The 23,812-nt window shown below is 50.9% G+C and overlaps 1 protein-coding gene and 3 gene segments (V, D, J or C); all 4 read right to left on the bottom strand.

Annotated features, from left to right (window-relative positions):
- The window catches only part of TARP (TCR gamma alternate reading frame protein), a gene marked incomplete at its 5' end in the record, with an annotated part of 55,645 nt that extends 51,773 nt beyond the window's left edge, over positions 1-3,872 (bottom strand). The window contains 2 exons of the mRNA XM_082752575.1: positions 3,187-3,509; positions 3,830-3,872. Of these exons, the coding sequence (XP_082608701.1) occupies positions 3,187-3,509; positions 3,830-3,872 (366 nt within the window). The remainder of the gene's footprint in view (positions 1-3,186; positions 3,510-3,829) is intronic.
- Positions 3,873-13,173: 9,301 nt separating this feature from the next.
- On the bottom strand, positions 13,174-13,668 carry LOC309875685 (T cell receptor gamma variable 3-like). The segment is given in 1 exon: positions 13,174-13,668.
- Positions 13,669-14,317: 649 nt separating this feature from the next.
- Positions 14,318-14,774, bottom strand: LOC309875683 (putative non-functional T cell receptor gamma variable 10). The segment is given in 2 exons: positions 14,732-14,774; positions 14,318-14,634 (listed from the first exon to the last, which is right to left on the bottom strand).
- An 8,110-nt stretch (positions 14,775-22,884) lies between these two features.
- On the bottom strand, positions 22,885-23,341 carry LOC309875682 (putative non-functional T cell receptor gamma variable 10). The segment is given in 2 exons: positions 23,299-23,341; positions 22,885-23,201 (listed from the first exon to the last, which is right to left on the bottom strand).
- Positions 23,342-23,812: the final 471 nt, after the last annotated feature.

Raw genomic sequence — 23,812 nt, 5'->3', positions numbered from 1 at the left:
CTAGCTACAGGCCTCCAACTAGACTACATCACTGAGCACAACCCCCTGAGCTCTGCCACGCAGCCAATTATCAATCCACCTCAATGCCTACTCATCTTGCTCACACTTCCTGAGCTTGCCTATGAGGATGTGATGGGAGACAGTGCCAAAAGTTCTGCTGAAGTCAAGGTAGACAACATCCGCTGCTCTCCCCTCATCTACCAGCTCGTCATCCCATCATAGAAGGCTATCAGATTGGTTAAGCATGGCTTCTCCATGGTGAATCCATGCTGACTACTGCTGATGAACTCCTTGCCGTCTGCCTCTGTTTGTTGGAGGCATAGCCCATGGCGGAGGACTTCACTTCTCTTCTGGACACCTCAGGGGAGAAACTGTGATGATAAAAGTGGAGTTTCTGGTCTGTTGTAGGACTTTGTAGAGACTGAAATGCCAAGGAAGACAGCAGGAAAATGGGAAGGAAAGTCTACCAAACCATGCAGTCTTCTTGTTACACCCGCATACCTTATTTCAAGAGAGAGCACCAGAGGTATGGAGATACATTGCTGTTCTTGCTCCACGGGTTCAATAAAAAGAATAGCTTCAGCTGATGTTTGTTCATGAGGCACAGACAGACTGTGTTCACTGCCAGGTGAGTGCTTTTCCCAAGTCTCCATCTTGACAGGGTACATCTATTTGTACCCTCAATTGATGGGGCCATGTGTAGTTGTTTTTCCTATCCTGAGGCAGAAAATCATCAGAGCAGGGCTGAATGAGGAAGTGTCTGTGTTGGGGCAGAGCTCAGAACTTGTGGTTCGGAGTGCCAAGTACCTTTTTGTATGGTTTATCTTGGCCCATCTAACGCTGTGATGCGTTCAAAATACCAGTATGCACAATAGTAGGTGCCTGCATCCCTCTGGGTTACATGATATATTGTGAGACTATAGAGAGGTTCAGAGGCATGTTTCATCACTTGATACTTTTTTTCATCAGCTACATCATACAATATAGGTTTTTTTCCTGACACGTACAGTATCCTCTTGGGTGGCTGCCCAGAAAGCTGCTTGTACCAGTGCACGGTGTCTTCTTTCGTCAGTCGGCATGCCATGCTGGCTGAGCGGCCCTCTGCCTGAGTCCGCATCACCGGGGTTTGCACTGGCACTGCCTGCGCGTCTCCACCTGGAAGGGAATGGGGTGAAAGTGGGTGAAAACTTGGTGAGGGCTCGAAACGTCTGCAGTCTGGAGCAGGGGCTGTGTTCTCCGCACAGGGGAAGGAGAGGAGAAAGGAAACGGGGCTTACGGGACCAACAAGAAGCTGCAAGCAGGATGGGCAGCAGCAGCATGCTGCCTGCTTGGGTGAAGTGTGGAACTGGAGTAGGGGCAGGAAGGTTATAAAGCCCCCCAGCTGGAGAAGGAGTCAAGCAGCTCTGGGGAGGAAATGACTCATTTGGCACACCCAATGGTGGTGTCTCCACTCCTTACCATTGCTGGGTGGGGATGGGGCGGGCTACACAGTTGCAACAAAAATGTAAAAAGGTCCATACCCAAACTACTACTGACCTCAGGAGAGTCAGTGCAATCCTTTTGTGGGACCTGACAACACCCAAGGTGTTGCAGGAAGCACGGCCGAAAGCACGACAGACACCAGTAGAGTCAGATCATGCTCCATTTTATTGCCCGAATAGCCTAACTTTTATAGTGAACTTAACAGGGGCGGACAGTGTTTCACACAAGATTATTGGTCAAAAGCACTCAGACAAACAACTACAAGAAAACAACCCCACCTGCAAGAAAACAACCCCCTTGTGATTAGCAGTCACATAGACCTTGTCCTTGAGGCCAGCTACTGGTAACAATATTTTCCTGAATTCCTCAACTGGGTGATGTGGGAACAGTGTCATGGGAACTTCTCATAGTTGCCCTGGTAGCTTGGTTTGCTCAGCTACAGCAAGCCATGGGATTCTTGCTGTCTCAAAAATCCCTCAACACCAAGGTGCTTGGAAAGATGGTAATGTCCCCCACATCAGGAGACAAACCAAGTGTGGGAGAGGCCGTCTCCTGACTTACGCAAAATCCTAGCAAGGAACGGGGCTCTTTCTCTTACTTCAGCTGTGTTTTGACTGAATGATCTGCCTTGCAAAGGTCTGAGCCCTCACAGTGACTGCCAGTCCAAGGGTTGCTTCTTGCTCCCACCAGCTGCAAAATCCTGTTCCTAATACAAAGTGTGAGAAAATGGGAATCTGGGCCCCCATTTCCGATTCCCACGTGACTGACTCTTGGGCGGAGAACACAGGAGATGGTGCATGGGTGTGGTGTAGAGGGGGAAAGTGTTTTGAGTTTACTTTTAATTCTCACTGTGCTAGACTACTAGTGATAGGCATTATATTTTATTAGTCTCTCTACACTGAGTCTCTTTTACTCATAACAATAATTGGTGAGTGATGTCCTTGTCCTTAAGTCAAGTCTGGAGCCCTTTCCATCATACTTTCCCCCCGCTTCCCTTTCAGAAGGGGCAGTGAGAGAGTGGTTGTGGTGGAGTTCATTTTCTCAGCTGGGTAAAACCACTACAACCAGCAAAACATCATCTGGAAAGGGAGGATAGCTCTTGTATAGAGTCAGGTCCACCATCCAGCTCTGGTTAGAGGGAGATGGTAAACACAGGAAAAACTTGGCAAAGGAGTTCTTCCAACATGGAGGCTGAAAAATATCCAACCCTGACCCAAAAAGAGACCTTTTTTATTTTCTTAATCTTTGCTTTGTAAAACTAACACGTGAAAAAGCACTGTCCTCCTGCTTAAGGCTCGCTTTTTTGGTTTTCTGTGTCAAGCCATGGGCTCTAGGTCAACAAGTTCAGTTATTTCCAGGAATAGTAGCATGGAAAATTGCCCTTTTTAGTAAAGAATTCCTTACAACCAGTTCCATGCCACGCTTGAGCAAAATCAGTGGATGAGGAAGTGCCGAGGCTGGGTTAGGCATTTACCCTTCACCGTTCCCTTTGCACGTGCCACTTGCTGCGTCGAAATCCCCACCTTTTGGCAGCTGCCCCCTCCAAGGAGTGGCTCAGCGCCGAGCCAGTCCCGGCTGTGCAGAGCCTGCGTGTTGAGGCCAGGCAGCTCATCCACTCTGGGGGAAGTGATTTGGGATCTTTCAAATCGTTTGTGGTTGAGCCACCGAGGGAGTATTGGTCGAGGTGATCGCTGGGTTTCTGCTGTAGTGAGAGTCCCAGTAGGCACAGTAGTAGGTAGCAGCAGCATCTGGAGCTATGTTTTTTATTGTAAGAGTACAAATTTTCTGTGTAGAAATCCTTTCAATTGTATACGTGCGCCCTTGGAAGTTTTCCTCCGCTGATGTTTTCCCTGTTAAAATGTAGAACATCCACTCTGGAGCTTTATTCTCCTTCTGTTGGTACCAGTGTATGATGGTGCTATCAAAATTTGCAGAGATGTCTTTAAAATGACATCGCAGACGTGTACTGCCTTGATATTTGGTGATGGATACAGGAGTCTGTATGGGAATTTCCTGTGCAAATCCATCTACAGGAGAACAGAATGGAAGGGGTGGAGAGGAGAGGAGAGGAGAGGAGAGGAGAGGAGAGGAGAGGAGAGGAGAGGAGAGGAGAGGAGAGGAGAGGAGAGGAGAGGAGAGGAGAGGAGAGGAGAGGAGAGGAGAGGAGAGGAGAGGAGAGGAGAGGAGAGGAGAGGAGAGGAGAGGAGAGGAGAGGAGAGGAGAGGAGAGGAGAGGAGAGGAGAGGAGAGGAGAGGAGAGGAGATATGATGCTATTAATGCCAATCTGGGATTTGGGAAGATTTTCCTTAGCAATGAGGAAAAGTAAGGTAAACTAGGAGGGACTTACAAGACCAAGTGGATGTGGCCACCAGCGCTGCCAGCAGCAGCATGTTGGCGTGTCCCACTCAGCTGTCTCAGAGCTCTCTGTTCTCCCAGTTGAGACTCGCAGAAGGAAACTGTCCCCAGGTCAGGCTGAGCTGTGCCACGTGGGAGGAGGAGGTGCCTCCCTTGGGTGGCAGCTGGAGAGCCCCTGCATCGAGCCACAGGGACGTGTCCCCCAAGCTCCTTCTGGCAGCACTGGTAGTGAGGGAGCAAGGGCAGTGCAGTGGGGAAGAGGAAGAGTTTTTCCTTAGAAATACTTGGGCATTGCAGGCACAATGTTCTCATCACCAAAGTGTTTGTCAGTGGTACATGCTAGTGTCATCTGGAGTGACATCCCTGGTTATAAGGACACACCGATTCTGCTTGGAAACCCTTTTAGCGCTGTACCTGTCTCTTTGAAAGCCACTTTCCACTGAAGTTTTCCCTACTGCAAAGAGCAGTAGCCTCTCTGGAGCTTCATTCTCCTTCAAGTTATGCCAGTGTAAGACAGTACTATCAAATATTGTTGGTAGGCTTTTGATTTCACAGGGCAGTCATGAAAATTTCTTGAACTTGCTAATGGATATAGAATTCTGTACGGGAATTTCCAGTGCAAATCCATCTATAAGGAGAAAAGAGGTGGAATAATCTTGTTAGTTGGAATTCAGGAATTTAGGAATAAGTGCAGCAATGGGCACCCTCTGAGGAAAGGTTACAAAGTGAGAAGGACAGGGACCTGCCACTGTTTCTGCCTCTGTGAGAGCAGATTTAAGAAAGGGAAAAAGAAACTCCTGCACAACAGCAGCTGGGAGAGCAAGGAGAGAGCACCAGCCCTGCAGACCCCAGGTGAGTTCAGCAGGAGGGCAGGAGGTGCTCCAGGCAGGCAGCAGCAGTTCCCCTGTGGGCTGTGGAGAGGCCCCTGGTGGAGCAGGCTGTCCCCCTGCAGCCCATGGGTCCCACATGGAGCAGATCTCCACGCTGCAGAGGAGGTCGTTCATTTCAGCAGTATTCAATAGCAGGTCATTTGCTGATCCTTGGGCCCCAGGCTCAGAAAATACCAGAACTGCTGAGGTTGTCAAGGGCCTCTTAAGGCCTCCAAGTGCAACCCTGGTTCAAGCAGGGTCGCCTAGAGCAGGTTGCCCAGGACTGTTTCCAGTGGGTCCCCAAGGAGGCTCCACCTCCTCTCGGGACAACCCATTCCAGTGTTGGACTGCCCTCAGGGTCAGAAAGGGTTTTCTTGTGCTCAGATTGATTTTAATTTCATTTGAGTTTCTGTTGGTGCCCATTGCCTCACAGGGCACCATGTGAAGGAGCCTGGCTCTGGGCCCTTTACACCCCCTTCAGGGATTTATAGACATTGAGGGGCTCTCCGGTCTGAAGAGTTCCAGCTCTCTCAGCCTCTCCTTTTAAGACAGGTGCCCCAGTGATTCATGGAAGAACTCAAAGCAAACGAGTTATAAAGTAGGTATGTGGTTTATTTCAGCGCCAGGCTGTAGTGGGTTTACGTGGCAAGGTTTTGGTAGCAGGGGGCCATAGGGGTGGTTTCTGTGAGAAAGATCTAGAAGCTGCCCCATGTTTGGGAAGGGCCCCATTGTTTTCCAGAGCTGAGCCAATAAGCGATGTTGTTTTGCACCTCTGTGAGAGCATATTTAAGACAGGGAAAAAAACGCTGCGCCACACAGCAGCCGGGAGAGTGAAGGGAGTGAGAAACAGTCTTGCAGGCGCCAAGGTCAGTGTAGAAGGAGGGGGAGAGGTGCTCCAGGCACCGGAGCAGAAGTCCCTTGCGGCCTGTGGTGAGGACCATGGTGAAGCAGGATGTCCCCCTGCAGCCCATGGAGTACCATGGTGGTGCAGGGTTCCATGCCCGTGGAGGAGACCACGGTGGAGCAGGTGGACCTGCACCGACGGAGGCTGCCGCCTGTGGAAGACCCCTGCCAGAGCAGATTCCGGGCCGGACCTGTAGCCCGTGGAGAGGAGCCCACGCAGGAGCAGGTGACCTGGCAGGAGCTGCTGCCCGTAGGGGAGCCAGGTTGGAGCAGTTTCCTCCTGAGGGATGGGCTCCGTGGTACGGACCCATATCTGGAGCAGTTCTGGAAGAGCTGCTGCCTGTGGGAAGCCCACGCCGGATCAGTTCATCAAGGACTGCATCCCGTGGGTGGGACCCCATAGCAGAGGGGACAAGAGTGACCGAGAAGGAGCGGCAGAGAAGAAGTGCTGTAGACTGACCATAACCCCCATTCCCCCGTTCCCCTGCGCCGCTCGGGGGGAGGAGGTGGAAGAGGGTGGATGGGGGGGGAAGGTGCTTTTGGTTTCTTTCCTTTGTTTCTCACTTCTCTAGCTTGTTAGTAATGACCAATAAATCTTACTATCTTCTTATGCTGAGTCTGTTTTGCCCGTTACAATAATTATTGTGTGATTTTCTCGTCCTTATCTCAACCCTTGACCCCTTTTCACATATTTTCTCCCCATTCCTCTTTGAGGAGGGGGAGTGAGAGAGCGGCTGTGGTGGAGCTCGGCTGCCCACAGAATCACAGAATTTTCTAGGTTGGAAGAGACCTCAAGGTCATCGAGTCCAACCTCCAACCTAACGCTAACAGCCCTCCACTAAACCATATCCCTAAGCTCTACATCTAAGCGTCTTTTGAAGACTTCCAGGGATGGTGACTCCACCACTTCCCTGAGCAGCCTGTTCCAGTGCCTCACAACCCTTTCAGTGAAGAAGTTCTTCCTAACATCTAACCTAAAACTCCCCTGGCTCAACTTAAGCCCATTCCCCCTCGTCCTGTCACCAGGCACGTGGGAGAACAGGCCAACCCCCACCTCGCTACAGCCTCCCTTGAGGTACCTAAAAAGAGCGATAAGGTCGCCCCTGAGCCTTTTCTTCTCCAGGCTGAACAAGCCCAGCTCCCTCAGCTGCTCCTCGTAGGACTTGTTCTCCAGGCCCCTCACCAGCTTCGTCGCCCTTCTCTGCACCCGCTCAAGCACCTCCATGTCCTTCTTGTAGCGAGGGACCCAAAACTGAACACAGTACTCGAGGTGCGGCCTCACCAGAGCTGAGTACAGGGGGACGATCACCTCCCTAGCCCTGCTGGTCACGCTGTTCCTGATACAAGCCAGGATGCCGTTGGCCTTCTTGGCCACCTGAGCACACTGCTGGCTCATATTCAGCCGACTATCCACCATCACTCCCAGGTCCTTCTCTGCCTGGCAGCTCTCCAACCATTCCTCTCCCAGCCTGTAGCTCTGCTTGGGGTTATTGCGCCCCAGGTGCAGGACCCGGCACTTGGCCTTGTTAAACTTCATGCAGTTGACCTCAGCCCATCGGTGCAGCCTATCCAGATCCTCCTGCAGAGCTTTCCTACCCTCAAGCAGATCGACACACGCACCTAACTTGGTGTCATCTGCGAACTTACTGAGGGTGCACTCAATGCCCTCGTCCAGATCATCGATGAAGATATTAAAGAGGACCGGCCCCAGCCCACTCGAGCGGAACCGCAACACAGGCACATGTGGGATAGTTCCCAAAGGCATGCGCACCTTAACGCGGCAACTTGCTTTGGTTATATGCAGCAAAAAGTTACATATGCATGAAGTTTTCTTTTGCCTCTCTGTCCGCCAGATCATTTCCTTCCTCCAATTCTGAGCTCACCTTCTGGTGTGCCTTAATATGCATTATTGCTACCATTTCAGGCAGCTGAACTGCTTCCAGTAATTGCATTATTTCTTTTGCATGTTTGATGTTTTTCCCTTGCGAGTTCAACAGTCCTCTTTCTTTCCAGATGGCTCCATGTGCATGTACAACCCCAAGTGCATATCTTGAGTTCGTATAGATGTTTATTTTCTTTCCTTTTTCTATTTCTAAGGCACGGGTCAGAGCAATTATCTCAGCCTTTTGTGCAGAGGTATCTGTTGGCAAAGGTCCAGATTCTATTACCTCTTTGCAAGTGGTAACTGCATACCCAGCATGTCGTTTTCCACTGGTGATGTAGCTGCTCCCATCAGTGAACCAGATTTCCACAAACGGCTGGAGTAGGTCGATGGTCTCCAGGCAGTCGTGGTGTACTGGCTCCCCTTTGGTTTACTCTGAGGAAAGAAGCATCCAGGCCACACATGCTTCTTCTGTCTGGGTGGCTATTAGGAGGTCATCTGTGTATTGCAACAGCCTTCCTTCTTCTGGTGGGGCTTCTCAGGTCCCAAGTCCTTTGCAAGTTTTTCTCCGAACAAGGTAGACGAGTTCTTAAAGTCCTGAGGCAACCTTGTCCATGTGAGCTGTGTTTTGCACCCACTCTTAGGGCTTTCCCACTCAAATGCAAAGATTTTCTGTCTGGCCTCATGGAGAGGGAGGCAAAAGAAGGCATCCTTCAGATCTAAAACGATAAACCAGGTTGGCTCTGGTGTTAAGCATGTTAGTAAAGTATATGGGTTCACCACCACAGTGTAAAGGTAGTGGCTGTCCTCTCCTTAAGTTTGATTTGTATTGGAGGAGCATTTTTGCCTTCCCTGGTACTTCAGTTACCCATATTCCCAGGAATACCTGACTCAAGATGTCTTCATTAACCTCTTCCTTCATTTTAGGGTTTGTTGATATCATTAGGCTTAATACCTCCACATACCTCTGGTCATCTACCTCCAGAACAATCTCCCCATTTTAAAATGATATGGTTGCTTGTAATTTTTCCAGTAGGTCCCTTCCCAGGAGTGATTCCGGAGAGTTGGGCATATATAAAATTTGACTGTCCCACTGTTTCCCAAGTTTGTACTTTACAGGTTTACAAAAGTATGCCATTTCTGATTGGCCAGTTGCTCCTTTTACTATGACATAACATTTACTATGACATAATCATTTCCTACAGGTACTAGTGCTTTATTTAAAATGAATCAGTTGCCCCTGTATCTACCATTCATTCCACCTCCTTTCCCCCCTTCATTTTTATAACCAGTGGATCTGCTGGGTTAGATTTCCCCGGTCTTCTCCAGTCACCTTTTGCATGCGCAAACACCACCTCCCTTCCCTGGTTCTCTTTTCCATTTCTTTTCTATTCCAAGCATTCATTTTTCCAATGCCCAAAAGTCTTGCATAAGACACATTGATCCTTGCCTAGCCAGGGCTGTTCCTGTCTAGGCCTCCTTTTTCCTTCTTCCCTAATAACTGCTATCAGCCTCTTCTGCACATTTAATTGAGGAAGATAAAAGTCCTCTCTCCCTCCAAATTTCCCCGTGTGCATACACCACGCCAGAGGCATATTTCAAATCTGTCCAAATGATTGCCAGCTCAAAAGCTCTTATCAAGGTGATGATTTCCACCTTTGGGGCTGATGTTTGTTACCGCATATCCTGTGAGGCAAAATCCCTGGAGGACGAAGCTGCTGCCATCTATATACAAATCCTCCACATCTTCTAGGGATGTATCCTTTAAGTCTGGTCAGCTGGAGTATATTGTGTCCATGGTCTTCATGCAATCATGAGTAAGGGAAGAGGCTGGTTTCACAGAACAAGTGCTGAAAAACATCAGTAAGTCCTTTATACCCATTCATTTTCTTCTTCAGTCGCTATCATTTGCATATTGCAACAGTGTCCCCTTTTCCTGAAGAGGTCTTTCACGCTTCAAGATCACAGACTGGTTGTTTCCTGAATATGGTGGGGCTATTCTTGAACCCCTGTGGTAGCACAGTCCAAGTAAGCTGAGTTTGTCGTCCTCTGTTAGGATTTTCCCATTCAAAAGCAAAGAGTTTCTGGCTTTCAGTTGCCACAGGAAGGCAGAAAAATGCATCCTTTCAATCTAGTACCATGAACCAAACTTGACTGTCCTTGTTCAAAAGAAATTTTTGCATCCAGTTTTCCCAGCAAGTCCCTTCCTAAGAAGGGCCTTGGCAAATTGGGTAAGTATAAAAATTGATGAATTCCAATCATTTTTCCCAATTTAAATTTCAAGCATTGCAAATAAAAATGCCTTTTCCTGTTTCCTTGGACCCACCATGATCCCTCTACCTCAGAGGGCTCACACCCGTGATTTTGAGATCTCAGCCTCTGATTGAGGCAGAACTACTAACACTCCTCCATCCTCTTTCCCTGCTCATTCAACTTCAAACAGCTCTGTCAAATACTACATGCCACACCTTTTAACACCTTCAACAACCCTTTTAACACTTCTTTTATCTTTCTCCAGCCTGTACTTTTCTCATACCAACACTGAAGGCTCAGTCAGGGGCCAACCTAATTCCATACCTATCCCCTCTAAGATGTTGAAACAACATATCAGTATGCAACATTTCATCCTATTTTCCTTCTCTCCTCTAAAACAACATTAACTGCCAGATAGTGTTACAGTCAACTGATCCATAAAGTGGCCATTTAGCTTATATAGTGGCCACCATAGATTGCAATACTTGGTGAAAGTCCTCTTGCTTTCTGTGCCCCCATTTCTAACAATATCCGTCCAGTGTGCCAATATGTACCCAAGGAGGCTTTCTTTAAAAAGTCTTTGCTTTGGATATTACCCATTTCCTTGATTTCCCATTCCCTTTTATTTATTTATTTATTACTATTCCTTATTAGTTGGTGTCCCTTGTTTCAATTTCCACGCAAACCTTTTTATTGCAGGTTTTTACTGTCTTTTCCTAACCTTCTTCCCAAACGTCCCAGTTGCCTGGAATTAAACTCTTCCTTCCACATACAAACTTTACTGTTTCAGATTCTTAGTGAGCCCCGTTCCACTCATAAATCCACAGGGATTCGGGAGAACACCTGAAGTACTCAGCCCTCTGTCTTCCAGACAAACAATACCACATTTTTCACAAAATTTACCTTTCAGCAGGACTGAACTTCAAGCTGAATGCCAATTTTTCTCATGCACTTTGTTAGTAAGCCCCCACCAACCAAGGAATCACTCCTACATATCCATCAGTATGGGGGCTTAAAAAGGTATTGAGGCCTAAATAAATTTACTCTCCCTCTTCTTACCAAATTCCCAGGACTCAAGCCTGAACCACCAAAGAAGTGACTCTCCATTCTACCGCTTTGATGATCAGCCCCCCCTCCCCCCCTTAATACTTGGGACACTGACCAAACACCACCTTGAATATACCAAAACTTCTAAACTTTTACTCAGATAATGCTCCCACTACTTGTCACACTCAAAACATTTAAATACAAAAAATAGGATTACAAGATGCACTGCTGGGCCCGAATTTTGGGCATCACCAGTCAACACTTGGATAAAACAGCACTTCTTTTCAGTCTGTCACGCTCTTCATTCATCTCCGGACGCTCCCCTCGCAGAGAATACGGAACCACAGATCGGAACTCCACACTTGCTTCCCAGTGATGCTGCGTCTCACTCACTCAGCACAATCATGCAATCACACAGAGAGGCCACGTACACTTCTCAGTCATACCAAAAGAATATATCACTTAAGCAAACTTGTTTGTATCATCTCTGGCTGTGTTCCTCACGGAGTAACTCGCTTCACAACAATACTTTGCCTCAAACACATACACTTACACAAATGCTTTCAACATAAGACACCCAGACATCTACAAATAATACATACAATTAGTAACACTCCAATTAATATCCCTCCAGCAGCTGCAAACATGACCCAGGTAAACTTGTCACAATTGTGAGAGGCCAGCTTACCCTTCTGCGTCTTATAGTCATTAGCTGGTCTGTCCTGGCTCCCAAAACCAGGATGCAGTGGTAACCTCGGATTTGCTCGATCTACTCCCAAGATCACTAGCGGCTGTTCCATTGGCCAGCAAATCCCCGTTGACTAGTCTATTGGTCAGCCTGTAGGGTACCCTCCTCCCTTACGGGAACTATGCTGCACGCCAGATGTCTCCGTGCGATTTACCAGCTGCCCCAGACACGTGTACAACTTACATGCCCTTCCTCTACTGTTACACATACCATTTGTCCACAGTCCAGCAGGTCATGGTCTGCCCCCACAGTGAGCAGCCGAGGAACGGAGTTCCTCCAGGAAATTGTACCCAGTGCGCGCTAGGATGTCCACAGCGTGGCCACTCCTGTGGGCAGGCAGAGAGCCTCCTGGCTGGCTCGCCAAAATGACTTGTGGAAGAAATCTGTAACTGAAAGCAAACGAGTTATAAAGAAGGTATGTGGTTTCTTTTGGTGCCGGGCACATGCGGGATAGCTCCCAAAAGCATGTGCACCTTAACGCGGCAACTTGCTTTGGTTATATGCAGACAAAAGTTACATATGCATGAAGTTTCCCAATACGCCTATACATATTCATAACCTATCCCTGCTTTGTATTAGAATTAGCTCCAAGGAGTCATTTCCATAAATTCCTCCCATCTGCACCTGCGCAGTGCCTTCTGGTGGTGGTCGTTAGGGGTTGTGGGGATGAAGGCCGATAACTCCTCTTCATCACCGCTGGTTGACTCCCTGCCTTTGTACAGACTCAGCTGCTCCTTGGCTCTTGTCCAAACCACAAGCTCGGTCTCAGGTGGTTTTTGAGACAGGTTCCCCATTTTGTCAGGAAACATCTTCTGTGAGGGGCCCCAAGACTCCTTATTTTGGCTAGTAAGAAAAGACACTCCAAAATATCTACTTCAACGCGATTAAGCAAGCCCCCATTCTTTCATTCCTGGCTTTAATAATTACGATTGTTTTTTTTAGAAATCATTAATGTGATTAAGCAAGCCCCCATTCTTTTATCCCTGGCTTCATCAGTCCCTTCATGAGCCCAGAACTGGACTCAGCGCTCCAGGTGGAGCCAATGCAATGCCAAGCAAAGGGAAAGGATCACCTCCCCCAGCCTGCTGGCAGCACTTTGCCTCATGCAGCTCAGGGTACTGACAGCCATCTTGGCAGCAAGGGCACAATGTTTACTCTCATTCCTTCACTAGACATCCAGGCAGGTCCTTTTCTGCAAAGCTGCTTTCCAGCTGGCTGGCTCCAGGGCTCCCAGGTTAGACCTTCACTGGAAATACGCCCCTTCTGTGCTCCCTCCCTGTGCCCTTTACTCTGTTGTTGTTTCTTTTTTTGCTAGCTCAGACCATGTTGGGAAAGCATCCACCTTCAGCAAAGACTGTGTAAGCAGTGCTGCCTAAATGGACGTCTCTGTGTCATCACCCACAGGGGTGCTCCTTTGCCCCACCCCAGTGCATATTGCCCGCAGAGGCTTCAACGCACTGCGTTTCTTGCCTGTTCTGTTTGTCAACTCTTCAGACTTCCTTCCTCAGTGGAAGGGATGCCCCAGGAGGGACGTTTGAGGAGCTGAGAGGTGGCTGCAGGAAGGTAACTTTGGTTCCCTGCATCTGAGAGGACGCCTGCCACTCAGGCTGCAGCCACCTTTCTGCACAGGCTGCCTACGATTGTCTCGCTCTGTGAGACTGCCAGTAGGCACAGTAGTAGGTACCTTCATCATCCTCACGTATGTCTTTGACTGACAGGGTGCAGGTATTTTTGCCTCTTTTAGAAGAGTGGTACTTGTCCTTGTAGGAATCCTTGTCGTAGGAAATCTGTGCTGTTGAGGTCACATACAGAAGCCGTTCGGAAGCCCTGGAGGGCATGTGTCGGTACCAGTGGATGTAAGCACCCTGGAAGTCATCTATGCCCTCGACTTTGCAATCGATCACTGCAGTCGAAGACGTCCTTTTGGTGAGAGATGGCTGATGCTGTTGCAGCAGCACTTGTGCTTGCCCAGCGGACAGGAGAGAAAGTAACACAACGAGCACTGCCAGCCACCTGCACGTGGTCATATGCATGAGAGCCACTTGCTGCTGCTCCCCACGCTGCCCTCCTGAGAGGGGGAACGCGTGTGACCAGGCTGCAGCCAGGGCCAGGACTGGCAGCGGCAGCATCCCGATGGCGCTCGCTCACCTCCGGCTGTGGGAGAAAGATGCTGCCTCTGCAGCAGGGCCAGGGGGCTGAGCCTGAGGAGAGGATGTGACTCACTTGGGGGCCTTGGGGAGAGGGGCCCCAGGAAGCAGGCAGGTAATGCTGCAGGAAAGCAGCGCCGCCAAACCCTGCTGAATGGTAGCGGTCGTTTGTAGTCTGGAGCAACCTACTGCTGCTTTCAGAGGAGTTGGAAGCTGCTACGCAGTACCTGGGCTCAGAGGCTTTCCCAGCTGAATAGGGGCACTCTGTTCTTGTACAGCTGTGACAGGTGTCTGAGCTTTCCCTCTTCTGCGAGGTGCAACTGATACCTCAGTGCTACATGTGCTGTAAGGTTTTTCTTCTTCCTTTTCTCTCTCTCTCCTGCCATACCTGGGGAAATCCCCTTTTTGTTGCTGAAGTGAAATGACTTCTTTGCTGGTGCCAGCCACAGAGAGCATCTGGACAGCCTGCACCAGCCCTGCAGCGCCTTTGATGCCCCGCTGCCTGAGAAGTGTGCTCGATGGGCTTGGCGCTGATGGGGAGGCAGGGTGGGCATGTTCCTTGAGGTTTTGGGCATTTCAGGGTCTGGTCCAGGAAGCGGAGCACATCTTTGTGCAGGCTGCGTATGACTCTCTACTGCTGTGCATCCCACCTGGTGCAGTAGTAGGTACCAGCATCTTGCGAGGTGACTTTGGTCACCGTCAGGGTGCAGAGAGATTTGCCCACGTCCTTCTCGATGCTGAATTTCCCCTCATCTTCCCGGTTCGCAAGGAAGAGCGTGGATGCCATGTAGGCAACGCGCTCAGGAGCTGCCCCAGGCCTCGTGCGGTACCAGTGAATGAAAGCTTTGTCAAAGTCGGGGACAGAGACGTGGCAGGTGATGAGCACCGTTTTGCTTTCGGGCTTGGTGACAGATACCGGGCTTTGCTGCAAGGCTTGTGCAGGGCTGCCTGTAGGAAAGCAAGAGGGAAATGGGGAATGCAAGGCTGAAGCAGCAGCAGAGCTTCTCCCAGGACATGCAGGCAGTGGGGTGAGCAGGGCACGTACAAGAAAAAGCAGCTGCCAAGACGAAAGCTCTCAGCAGCCACATGGTCGCTGACCTCCGTAGGGCTTCTATGCGGGGACAGGCTCGGAGCCAGTGTCGAGCACTGGCCAAGTGGATCCGAGCAGGAAAAACCACTTGTCTTGTTGACGTGCAATGAGGCTGTGCCAGATGCAGGCGGGACATAAAGTATGTTGGGGCCTTTCTTTGCCACGTCTTCCACCCTCGGGAGCTCCTGCAGGTGTGCCCAGCCAGGCCAGCAGGAGCCTGCAGCCAGGTGAGGTTTGCAGCCCTCGCCCGCCTGTGGTGGGGAGCACAGCCTGGGTTGTGTGCCGGCTGCCTGAGGGTTTTCTACGGCTGTGCTCTCCCAGTAAGCACAGTAATAGGTGGCTTCCTGCTCCTTTGTGACTCTTTTTATTGTGAGAGTACAGATGGGCTCCGTCTTCTTCTTCTCGGCCCCAAAAGCTTCCCTGTAGGATTGGTTGTAGTACGCAGCTGCCCCTGTCTGCACATACAGAAGGTGCTGTGGGGCTTCCCCGGGTTTCTGCTGGTACCAGTGGATGTAGGCATTGGGAAAGTCTGACCCCGAGAAGTGGCAGTCGATCCGCGCAGTGCTGTATGCCACTCTGCGCACGGAAGGTTTTGGCTGCCAGAGGCTTTGCGCAGCTCCATCTGCAAGGGAAAGCAGAGGAACAGCACTGTGGTGACAGCAGGGGCAACCCCCGCGGGCTCCCCGACCCCGCAGCTCGCACCTACGACTTACAGCAGCAAAGGGCTGCAGCAGCCAGAAGCACCTGCAGCGGCAGCATGAGCATGGCACGAGGTGGAGTCTGCCTCTGTGACCTGGCCCGGGCAGAGTGCGTCCGTCCCTGGTCCCTGGCGAGAGGGAGGGAAGGAGCAGGTGCTGGAGGGGCAGAAAGGAGTGGCTCAGGCACCCGGCAGCCAATGGCAGCTCCTCTGCGTGGCTCCAGCTCCTGGGGGCCAGGGGTCTCCTTGCCCCTGGGAACCTCCCTGCAAGTGCTGGTGCCCTGCAGGTGGATGCCACTGCCCGTTGTAGCTCCCCAAATTCAGCCCGGTGTGAGCAGACACAGCTTGGCTTTACGGCAGCTGCCTCGTGGCCATCTGCACGCACTGTAGCACGGTCACAGGTAGGTTGCTGCAGCAGCTCCTTGCCCACTCTTATGGATTTGTGCCTCACTTTTAGCCTGGGTTCCTCTTGCTTCATCTCCACCTGGGTATATCTTTGCTTCTTGGAGGGAGAGACGAGATAAGAGAGCTTCCACCTGAAATCCCTCTTCCTGTGGTGGTGGGCATGGGAAGAGTAGTTTCCCCATGCTGCAAATGATGTGGCAATGCTTTCAAACTGTCACTGAAAGCTGCAGTAATTTAAAAGTCAGAAATATGCAGCAAAAGCATGCCCAGCCCTCAAATAAGCCTTCTGGTCCCTGGCCCTACCCCTGCCATTTCCCACATCCCTGAGAAAGCAGCCTTTCTCTCTACCCATCAGGGGCAGCTGTCTTTGTACTTAGCCACCTCCCACGGTCCGGGTGCCACACTAGAACTGAGCACCTGGGATATGTGTCTAGCTCACTAGCTTAAACAGAAATGCTTTCTAGTCATGACATCTTCTGGATATCGGTAGCAATACACTCACATTCCTATTTTTAGTTTCCTCTTTATATTTATAAACATCTTTCTATGTCTTGTGCTTATTTAGTATCTAATTTTCTCATCAAGCAGTGTATGATTCCCAAATCTGACGCTGCACATGGGCTTAGGAATTTTTCTATCATCTGGCATTTATCTGGCAAGCCCGAATCTTGTGATTACACATTCAATGCTGAGATCTGAACACCTGCTGATGAGCAGCCCTCTGCCCAGCTTGACTCCATCTCCACTGCTTCCCCATTAAGAATGTCTCAAGAATAGGCTTTATAATGACAGTTTCCTGATGCTGTTGCTGCCACATTCCTTTCTTGAAGTACAAACCAGTTGCTTACTCAACACGTAATTTTCCCAGCCCTATCAAGTAAGTGCCCCGATCTATGCCCCCAGGACTTTCTCACTCCAAGTCAGAGGGAGTCTTCCCCCTCATCTCAGTTTGATTTTGAAATTTCAAGGGAAATTTTTCTTTCAGTTTTCTGTGTCAAACCACGGGCTTTGAAAAGCTCCAGAACAACATGCTGAGGTATTTCCAGGAACAGCGGCACGGAAGATTTCCCCTATCCAGTAAAGAAATCCTTACAATCAGTTCCCTGCTTGAATATTCCAGTTTCCTCACTTGAATAAAACCAGGGGAAGAGGAGGTGCTGAGTTTGAGTTAGGCATTTGCCCTTCACCGTTTCCTTTGCATGTGCCACTTGCTCCGTTGAAATCCCCAGCTTTTGGCAGCTGCCCCTTTTTTGCTGCGTTGAAATCACAGGTGCCCCAGTGGCTCAGTGCCGAGCCAGTCCTGGCTGTGCAGAGCCTGCATGTTGAGGCCAGGCGGTTCATCCACTCTGGGGGAAGTGATTTGGGATCTTTCAAATCGTTTGTGTTTGAGCCATCAAGGAGTATTGGTCGAGGTGATTGCTGGGTTTCTGCTGTAGTGGGGGTCCCAGTAGGCACAGTAGTAGGTAGCTGTGTCACGTGGAATTATATTGCTTATTTTAAGAGTACAAATTTTCTTTCTTGAAACCCTTTCAGTTGTATATGTGCGCCCTTTTCCTCAACTGATGTTTTCCCTGTTAAAATGTAGAACATCCACTCTGGAGCTTTATTCTCCTTCTGTTGGTACCAGTGTATGATGGTGCTATCAAAATTTGCAGAGATGTCTTTAAAATGACATCGCAGACGTGTACTGCCTTGATATTTGGTGATGGATACAGGAGTCTGTATGGGAATTTCCTGTGCAAATCCATCTACAGGAGAACAGAATGGAAGGGGTGGAGAGGAGAGGAGAGGAGAGGAGAGGAGAGGAGAGGGGAGGAGAGGAGAGGGGAGGAGAGGAGAGGAGAGGAGAGGAGAGGAGAGGAGAGGAGAGGAGAGGAGAGGAGAGGAGAGGAGAGGAGAGGAGAGGAGAGGAGAGGAGAGGAGAGGAGAGGAGAGGAGAGGAGAGGAGAGGAGAGGAGAGGAGAGGAGAGGAGAGGAGAGGAGAGGAGAGGAGAGGAGAGGAGAGGAGAGGAGAGGAGATATGATGCTATTAATGCCAATCTGGGATTTGGGAAGATTTTCCTTAGCAATAAGGAAAAGTAAGGTAAACTAGGAGGGACTTACAAGACCAAGTGGATGTGGCCACCAGCGCTGCCAGCAGCAGCATGTTGGCGTGTCCCACTCAGCTGTCTCAGAGCTCTCTGTTCTCCCAGTTGAGACTCGCAGAAGGAAACTGTCCCCAGGTCAGGCTGAGCTGTGCCACGTGGGAGGAGGAGGTGCCTCCCTTGGGTGGCAGCTGGAGAGCCCCTGCATCGAGCCACAGGGATGTGTCCCCCAGGCTCCTTCTGGCAGCACTGGTAGTGAGGGAGCAAGGGCAGTGCAGTGGGGAAGAGGAAGAGTTTTTCCTTAGAAATACTTGGGCATTGCAGGCACAATGTTCTCATCACCAAAGTGTTTGTCAGTGGTACATGCTAGTGTCATCTGGAGTGACATCCCTGGTTATAAGGACACACCGATTCTGCTTGGAAACCCTTTTAGCGCTGTACCTGTCTCTTTGAAAGCCACTTTCCACTGAAGTTTTCCCTACTGCAAAGAGCAGTAGCCTCTCTGGAGCTTCATTCTCCTTCAAGTTATGCCAGTGTAAGACAGTACTATCAAATATTGTTGGTAGGCTTTTGATTTCACAGGGCAGTCATGAAAATTTCTTGAACTTGCTAATGGATATAGAATTCTGTACGGGAATTTCCAGTGCAAATCCATCTATAAGGAGAAAAGAGGTGGAATAATCTTGTTAGTTGGAATTCAGGAATTTAGGAATAAGTGCAGCAATGGGCACCCTCTGAGGAAAGGTTACAAAGTGAGAAGGACAGGGACCTGCCACTGTTTCTGCCTCTGTGAGAGCAGATTTAAGAAAGGGAAAAAGAAACTCCTGCACAACAGCAGCTGGGAGAGCAAGGAGAGAGCACCAGCCCTGCAGACCCCAGGTGAGTTCAGCAGGAGGGCAGGAGGTGCTCCAGGCAGGCAGCAGAAGTTCCCCTGCGGGCTGTGGAGAGGCCCCTGGTGGAGCAGGCTGTCCCATAGCAGCCCATGGGTCCCACATGGAGCAGATCTCCACGCTGCAGAGGAGGTCGTTCATTTCAGCAGTATTCAATAGCAGGTCATTTGCTGATCCTTGGGCCCCAGGCTCAGAAAATATCAGAACTGCTGAGGTTGTCAAGGGCCTCTTAAGGCCTCCAAGTGCAACCCTGGTTCAAGCAGGGTCGCCTAGAGCAGGTTGCCCGGGACTGTTTCCAGTGGGTCCCCAAGGAGGCTCCACCTCCTCTCGGAACAACCCATTCCAGTGTTGGACTGCCCTCAGGGTCAGAAAGGGTTTTCTTGTGCTCAGATTGATTTTAATTTCATTTGAGTTTCTGTTGGTGCCCATTGCCTCACAGGGCACCATGTGAAGGAGCCTGGCTCTGGGCCCTTTACACCCCCTTCAGGGATTTATAGACATTGAGGGGCTCTCCGGTCTGAAGAGTTCCAGCTCTCTCAGCCTCTCCTCTTAAGACAGGTGCCCCAGTGATTCATGGAAGAACTCAAAGCAAACGAGTTATAAAGTAGGTATGTGGTTTATTTCAGCACCGGGCTGTAGTGGGTTTACGTGGCAAGGTTTTGGTAGCAGGGGGCCATAGGGGTGGTTTCTGTGAGAAAGATCTAGAAGCTGCCCCATGTTTGGGAAGGGCCCCATTGTTTTCCAGAGCTGAGCCAATAAGCGATGTTGTTTTGCACCTCTGTGAGAGCATATTTAAGACAGGGAAAAAAACGCTGCGCCACACAGCAGCTGGGAGAGTGAAGGGAGTGAGAAACAGTCTTGCAGGTGCCAAGGTCAGTGTAGAAGGAGGGGGAGAGGTGCTCCAGGCACCGGAGCAGAAGTCCCTTGCGGCCTGTGGTGAGGACCATGGTGAAGCAGGATGTCCCCCTGCAGCCCATGGAGTACCATGGTGGAGCAGGGTTCCATGCTGCAGCCCGTGGAGGAGACCATGGTGGAGCAGGTGGACCTGCACCGACGGAGGCTGCCGCCTGTGGAAGACCCCTGCCGGAGCAGATTCCGGGCCGGACCTGTAGCCCGTGGAGAGGAGCCCATGCAGGAGCAGGTGACCTGGCAGGAGCTGCTGCCCGTAGGGGAGCCAGGTTGGAGCAGTTTTCTCCTGAGGGATGGGCCCCGTGGTACGGACCCATATCTGGAGCAGTTCTGGAAGAGCTGCTGCCTGTGGGAAGCCCACGCCGGATCAGTTCATCAAGGACTGCATCCCGTGGGTGGGACCCCATAGCAGAGGGGACGAGAGTGACCGAGAAGGAGCGGCAGAGAAGAAGTGCTGTAGACTGACCATAACCCCCATTCCCCCGTTCCCCTGCGCCGCTCGGGGGGAGGAGGTGGAAGAGGGTGGATGGGGGGGAAGGTGCTTTTGGTTTCTTTCCTTTGTTTCTCACTTCTCTAGCTTGTTAGTAATGACCAATAAATCTTACTATCTTCTTATGCTGAGTCTGTTTTGCCCGTTACAATAATTATTGTGTGATTTTCTCGTCCTTATCTCAACCCTTGACCCCTTTTCACATATTTTCTCCCCATTCCTCTTTGAGGAGGGGGAGTGAGAGAGTGGCTGTGGTGGAGCTCGGCTGCCCACTCGAGCGGAACCGCAACACAGGCACATGTGGGATAGTTCCCAAAGGCATGCGCACCTTAACGCGGCAACTTGCTTTGGTTATATGCAGCAAAAAGTTACATATGCATGAAGTTTCCCAATACGCCTATACATATTCATAACCTATCCCCGCTTTGTATTAAAATTAGCTCCAAGGAGTCATTTCCATAAATTCCTCCCATCTGCACCTGCGCAGTGCCTTCTGGTGGTGGTCGTTAGGGGTTGTGGGGATGAAGGCCGATAACTCCTCTTCATCACTGCTGGTTGACCCCCTGCCTTTGTACAGACTCAGCTGCTCCTTGGCTCTTGTCCAAACCACAAGCTCGGTCTCAGGTGGTTTTTGAGACAGGTTCCCCATTTTGTCAGGAAACATCTTCTGTGAGGGGCCCCAAGACTCCTTATTTTGGCTAGTAAGAAAAGACACTCCAAAATATCTACTTCAACGCGATTAAGCAAGCCCCCATTCTTTCATTCCTGGCTTTAATAATTACGATTGGTTTTTTTAGAAATCATTAATGTGATTAAGCAAGCCCCCATTCTTTTATCCCTGGCTTCATCAGTCCCTTCATGAGCCCAGAACTGGACTCAGCGCTCCAGGTGGAGCCAATGCAATGCCAAGCAAAGGGAAAGGATCACCTCCCCCAGCCTGCTGGCAGCACTTTGCCTCATGCAGCTCAGGGTACTGACAGCCATCTTGGCAGCAAGGGCACAATGTTTACTCTCATTCCTTCACTAGACATCCAGGCAGGTCCTTTTCTGCAAAGCTGCTTTCCAGCTGGCTGGCTCCAGGGCTCCCAGGATAGACCTTCACTGGAAATACGCCCCTTCTGTGCTCCCTCCCTGTGCCCTTTACTCTGTTGTTGTTTCTTTTTTTGCTAGCTCAGACCATGTTGGGAAAGCATCCACCTTCAGCAAAGACTGTGTAAGCGGTGCTGCCTAAATGGACGTCTCTGTGTCATCACCCACAGGGGTGCTCCTTTGCCCCACCCCAGTGCATATTGCCCGCAGAGGCTTCAACGCACTGCGTTTCTTGCCTGTTCTGTTTGTCAGCTCTTCAGACTTCCTTCCTCAGTGGAAGGGATGCCCCAGGAGGGACTTTTGAGGAGCTGAGAGGTGGCTGCAGGAAGGTAACGTTGGTTCCCTGCATCTGAGAGGACGCCTGCCACTCAGGCTGCAGCCACCTTTCTGCACAGGCTGCCTACGATTGTCTCGCTCTGTGAGACTGCCAGTAGGCACAGTAGTAGGTACCTTCATCATCCTCACGTATGTCTTTGACTGACAGGGTGCAGGTATTTTTGCCTCTTTTAGAAGAGTGGTACTTGTCCTTGTAGGAATCCTTGTCGTAGGAAATCTGTGCTGTTGAGGTCACATACAGAAGCCGTTCGGGAGCCCTGGAGGGTATGTGTCGGTACCAGTGGATGTAAGCACCCTGGAAGTCATCTATGCCCTCGACTTTGCAATCGATCACTGCAGTCGAAGACGTCCTTTTGGTGAGAGATGGCTGACGCTGTTGCAGCAGCACTTGTGCTTGCCCAGCGGACAGGAGAGAAAGTAATACAACGAGCACTGCCAGCCACCTGCACATGGTCATATGCATGAGAGCCACTTGCTGCTGCTCCCCACGCTGCCCTCCTGAGAGGGGGAACGCGTGTGACCAGGCTGCAGCCAGGGCCAGGACTGGCAGCGGCAGCATCCCGATGGCGCTCGCTCACCTCCGGCTGTGGGAGAAAGATGCTGCCTCTGCAGCAGGGCCAGGGGGCTGAGCCTGAGGAGAGGATGTGACTCACTTGGGGGCCTTGGGGAGAGGGGCCCCAGGAAGCAGGCAGGTAATGCTGCAGGAAAGCAGCGCCGCCAAACCCTGCTGAATGGTAGCGGTCGTTTGTAGTCTGGAGCAACCTACTGCTGCATTCAGAGGAGTTGGAAGCTGCTACGCAGTACCTGGGCTCAGAGGCTTTCCCAGCTGAATAGGGGCACTCTGTTCTTGTACAGCTGTGACAGGTGTCTGAGCTTTCCCTCTTCTGCGAGGTGCAACTGATACCTCAGTGCTACATGTGCTGTAAGGTTTTTCTTCTTCCTTTTCTCTCTCTCTCCTGCCATACCTGGGGAAATCCCCTTTTTGTTGCTGAAGTGAAATGACTTCTCTGCTGGTGCCAGCCACAGAGAGCATCTGGACAGCCTGCACCAGCCCTGCAGCGCCTTTGATGCCCCGCTGCCTGAGAAGTGTGCTCGATGGGCTTGGCGCTGATGGGGAGGCAGGGTGGGCATGTTCCTTGAGGTTTTGGGCATTTCAGGGTCTGGTCCAGGAAGCGGAGCACATCTTTGTGCAGGCTGCGTATGACTCTCTACTGCTGTGCATCCCACCTGGCGCAGTAGTAGGTACCAGCATCTTGCGAGGTGACTTTGGTCACCGTCAGGGTGCAGAGAGATTTGCCCACGTCCTTCTCGATGCTGAATTTCCCCTCATCTTCCCGGTTCGCAAGGAAGAGCGTGGATGCCATGTAGGCAACGCGCTCAGGAGCTGCCCCAGGCCTCGTGCGGTACCAGTGAATGAAAGCTTTGTCAAAGTCGGGGACAGAGACGTGGCAGGTGATGAGCACCGTTTTGCTTTCGGGCTTGGTGACAGATACCGGGCTTTGCTGCAAGGCTTGTGCAGGGCTGCCTGTAGGAAAGCAAGAGGGAAATGGGGAATGCAAGGCTGAAGCAGCAGCAGAGCTTCTCCCAGGACATGCAGGCAGTGGGGTGAGCAGGGCACGTACAAGAAAAAGCAGCTGCCAAGACAAAAGCTCTCAGCAGCCACATGGTCGCTGACCTCCATAGGGCTTCTATGCGGGGACAGGCTCGGAGCCAGTGTCGAGCACTGGCCAAGTGGATCCGAGCAGGAAAAACCACTTGTCTTGTTGACGTGCAATGAGGCTGTGCCAGATGCAGGTGGGACATAAAGTATGTTGGGGCCTTTCTTTGCCACGTCTTCCACCCTCGGGAGCTCCTGCAGGTGTGCCCAGCCAGGCCAGCAGGAGCCTGCAGCCAGGTGAGGTTTGCAGCCCTCGCCCGCCTGTGGTGGGGAGCACAGCCTGGGTTGTGTGCCGGCTGCCTGAGGGTTTTCTACGGCTGTGCTCTCCCAGTAAGCACAGTAATAGGTGGCTTCCTGCTCCTTTGTGACTCTTTTTATTGTGAGAGTACAGATGGGCTCCGTCTTCTTCTTCTCGGCCCCAAAAGCTTCCCTGTAGGATTGGTTGTAGTACGCAGCTGCCCCTGTCTGCACATACAGAA

Source organism: Aythya marila (genome assembly GCF_965140915.1).
Source record: "Aythya marila genome assembly, chromosome: 2".
NCBI classification, from domain to species: Eukaryota; Metazoa; Chordata; class Aves; order Anseriformes; family Anatidae; genus Aythya; species Aythya marila.
The sequence above is the reverse complement of the archived record's forward strand: the minus strand, read 5'-3'. Positions and strand labels throughout refer to the sequence as shown.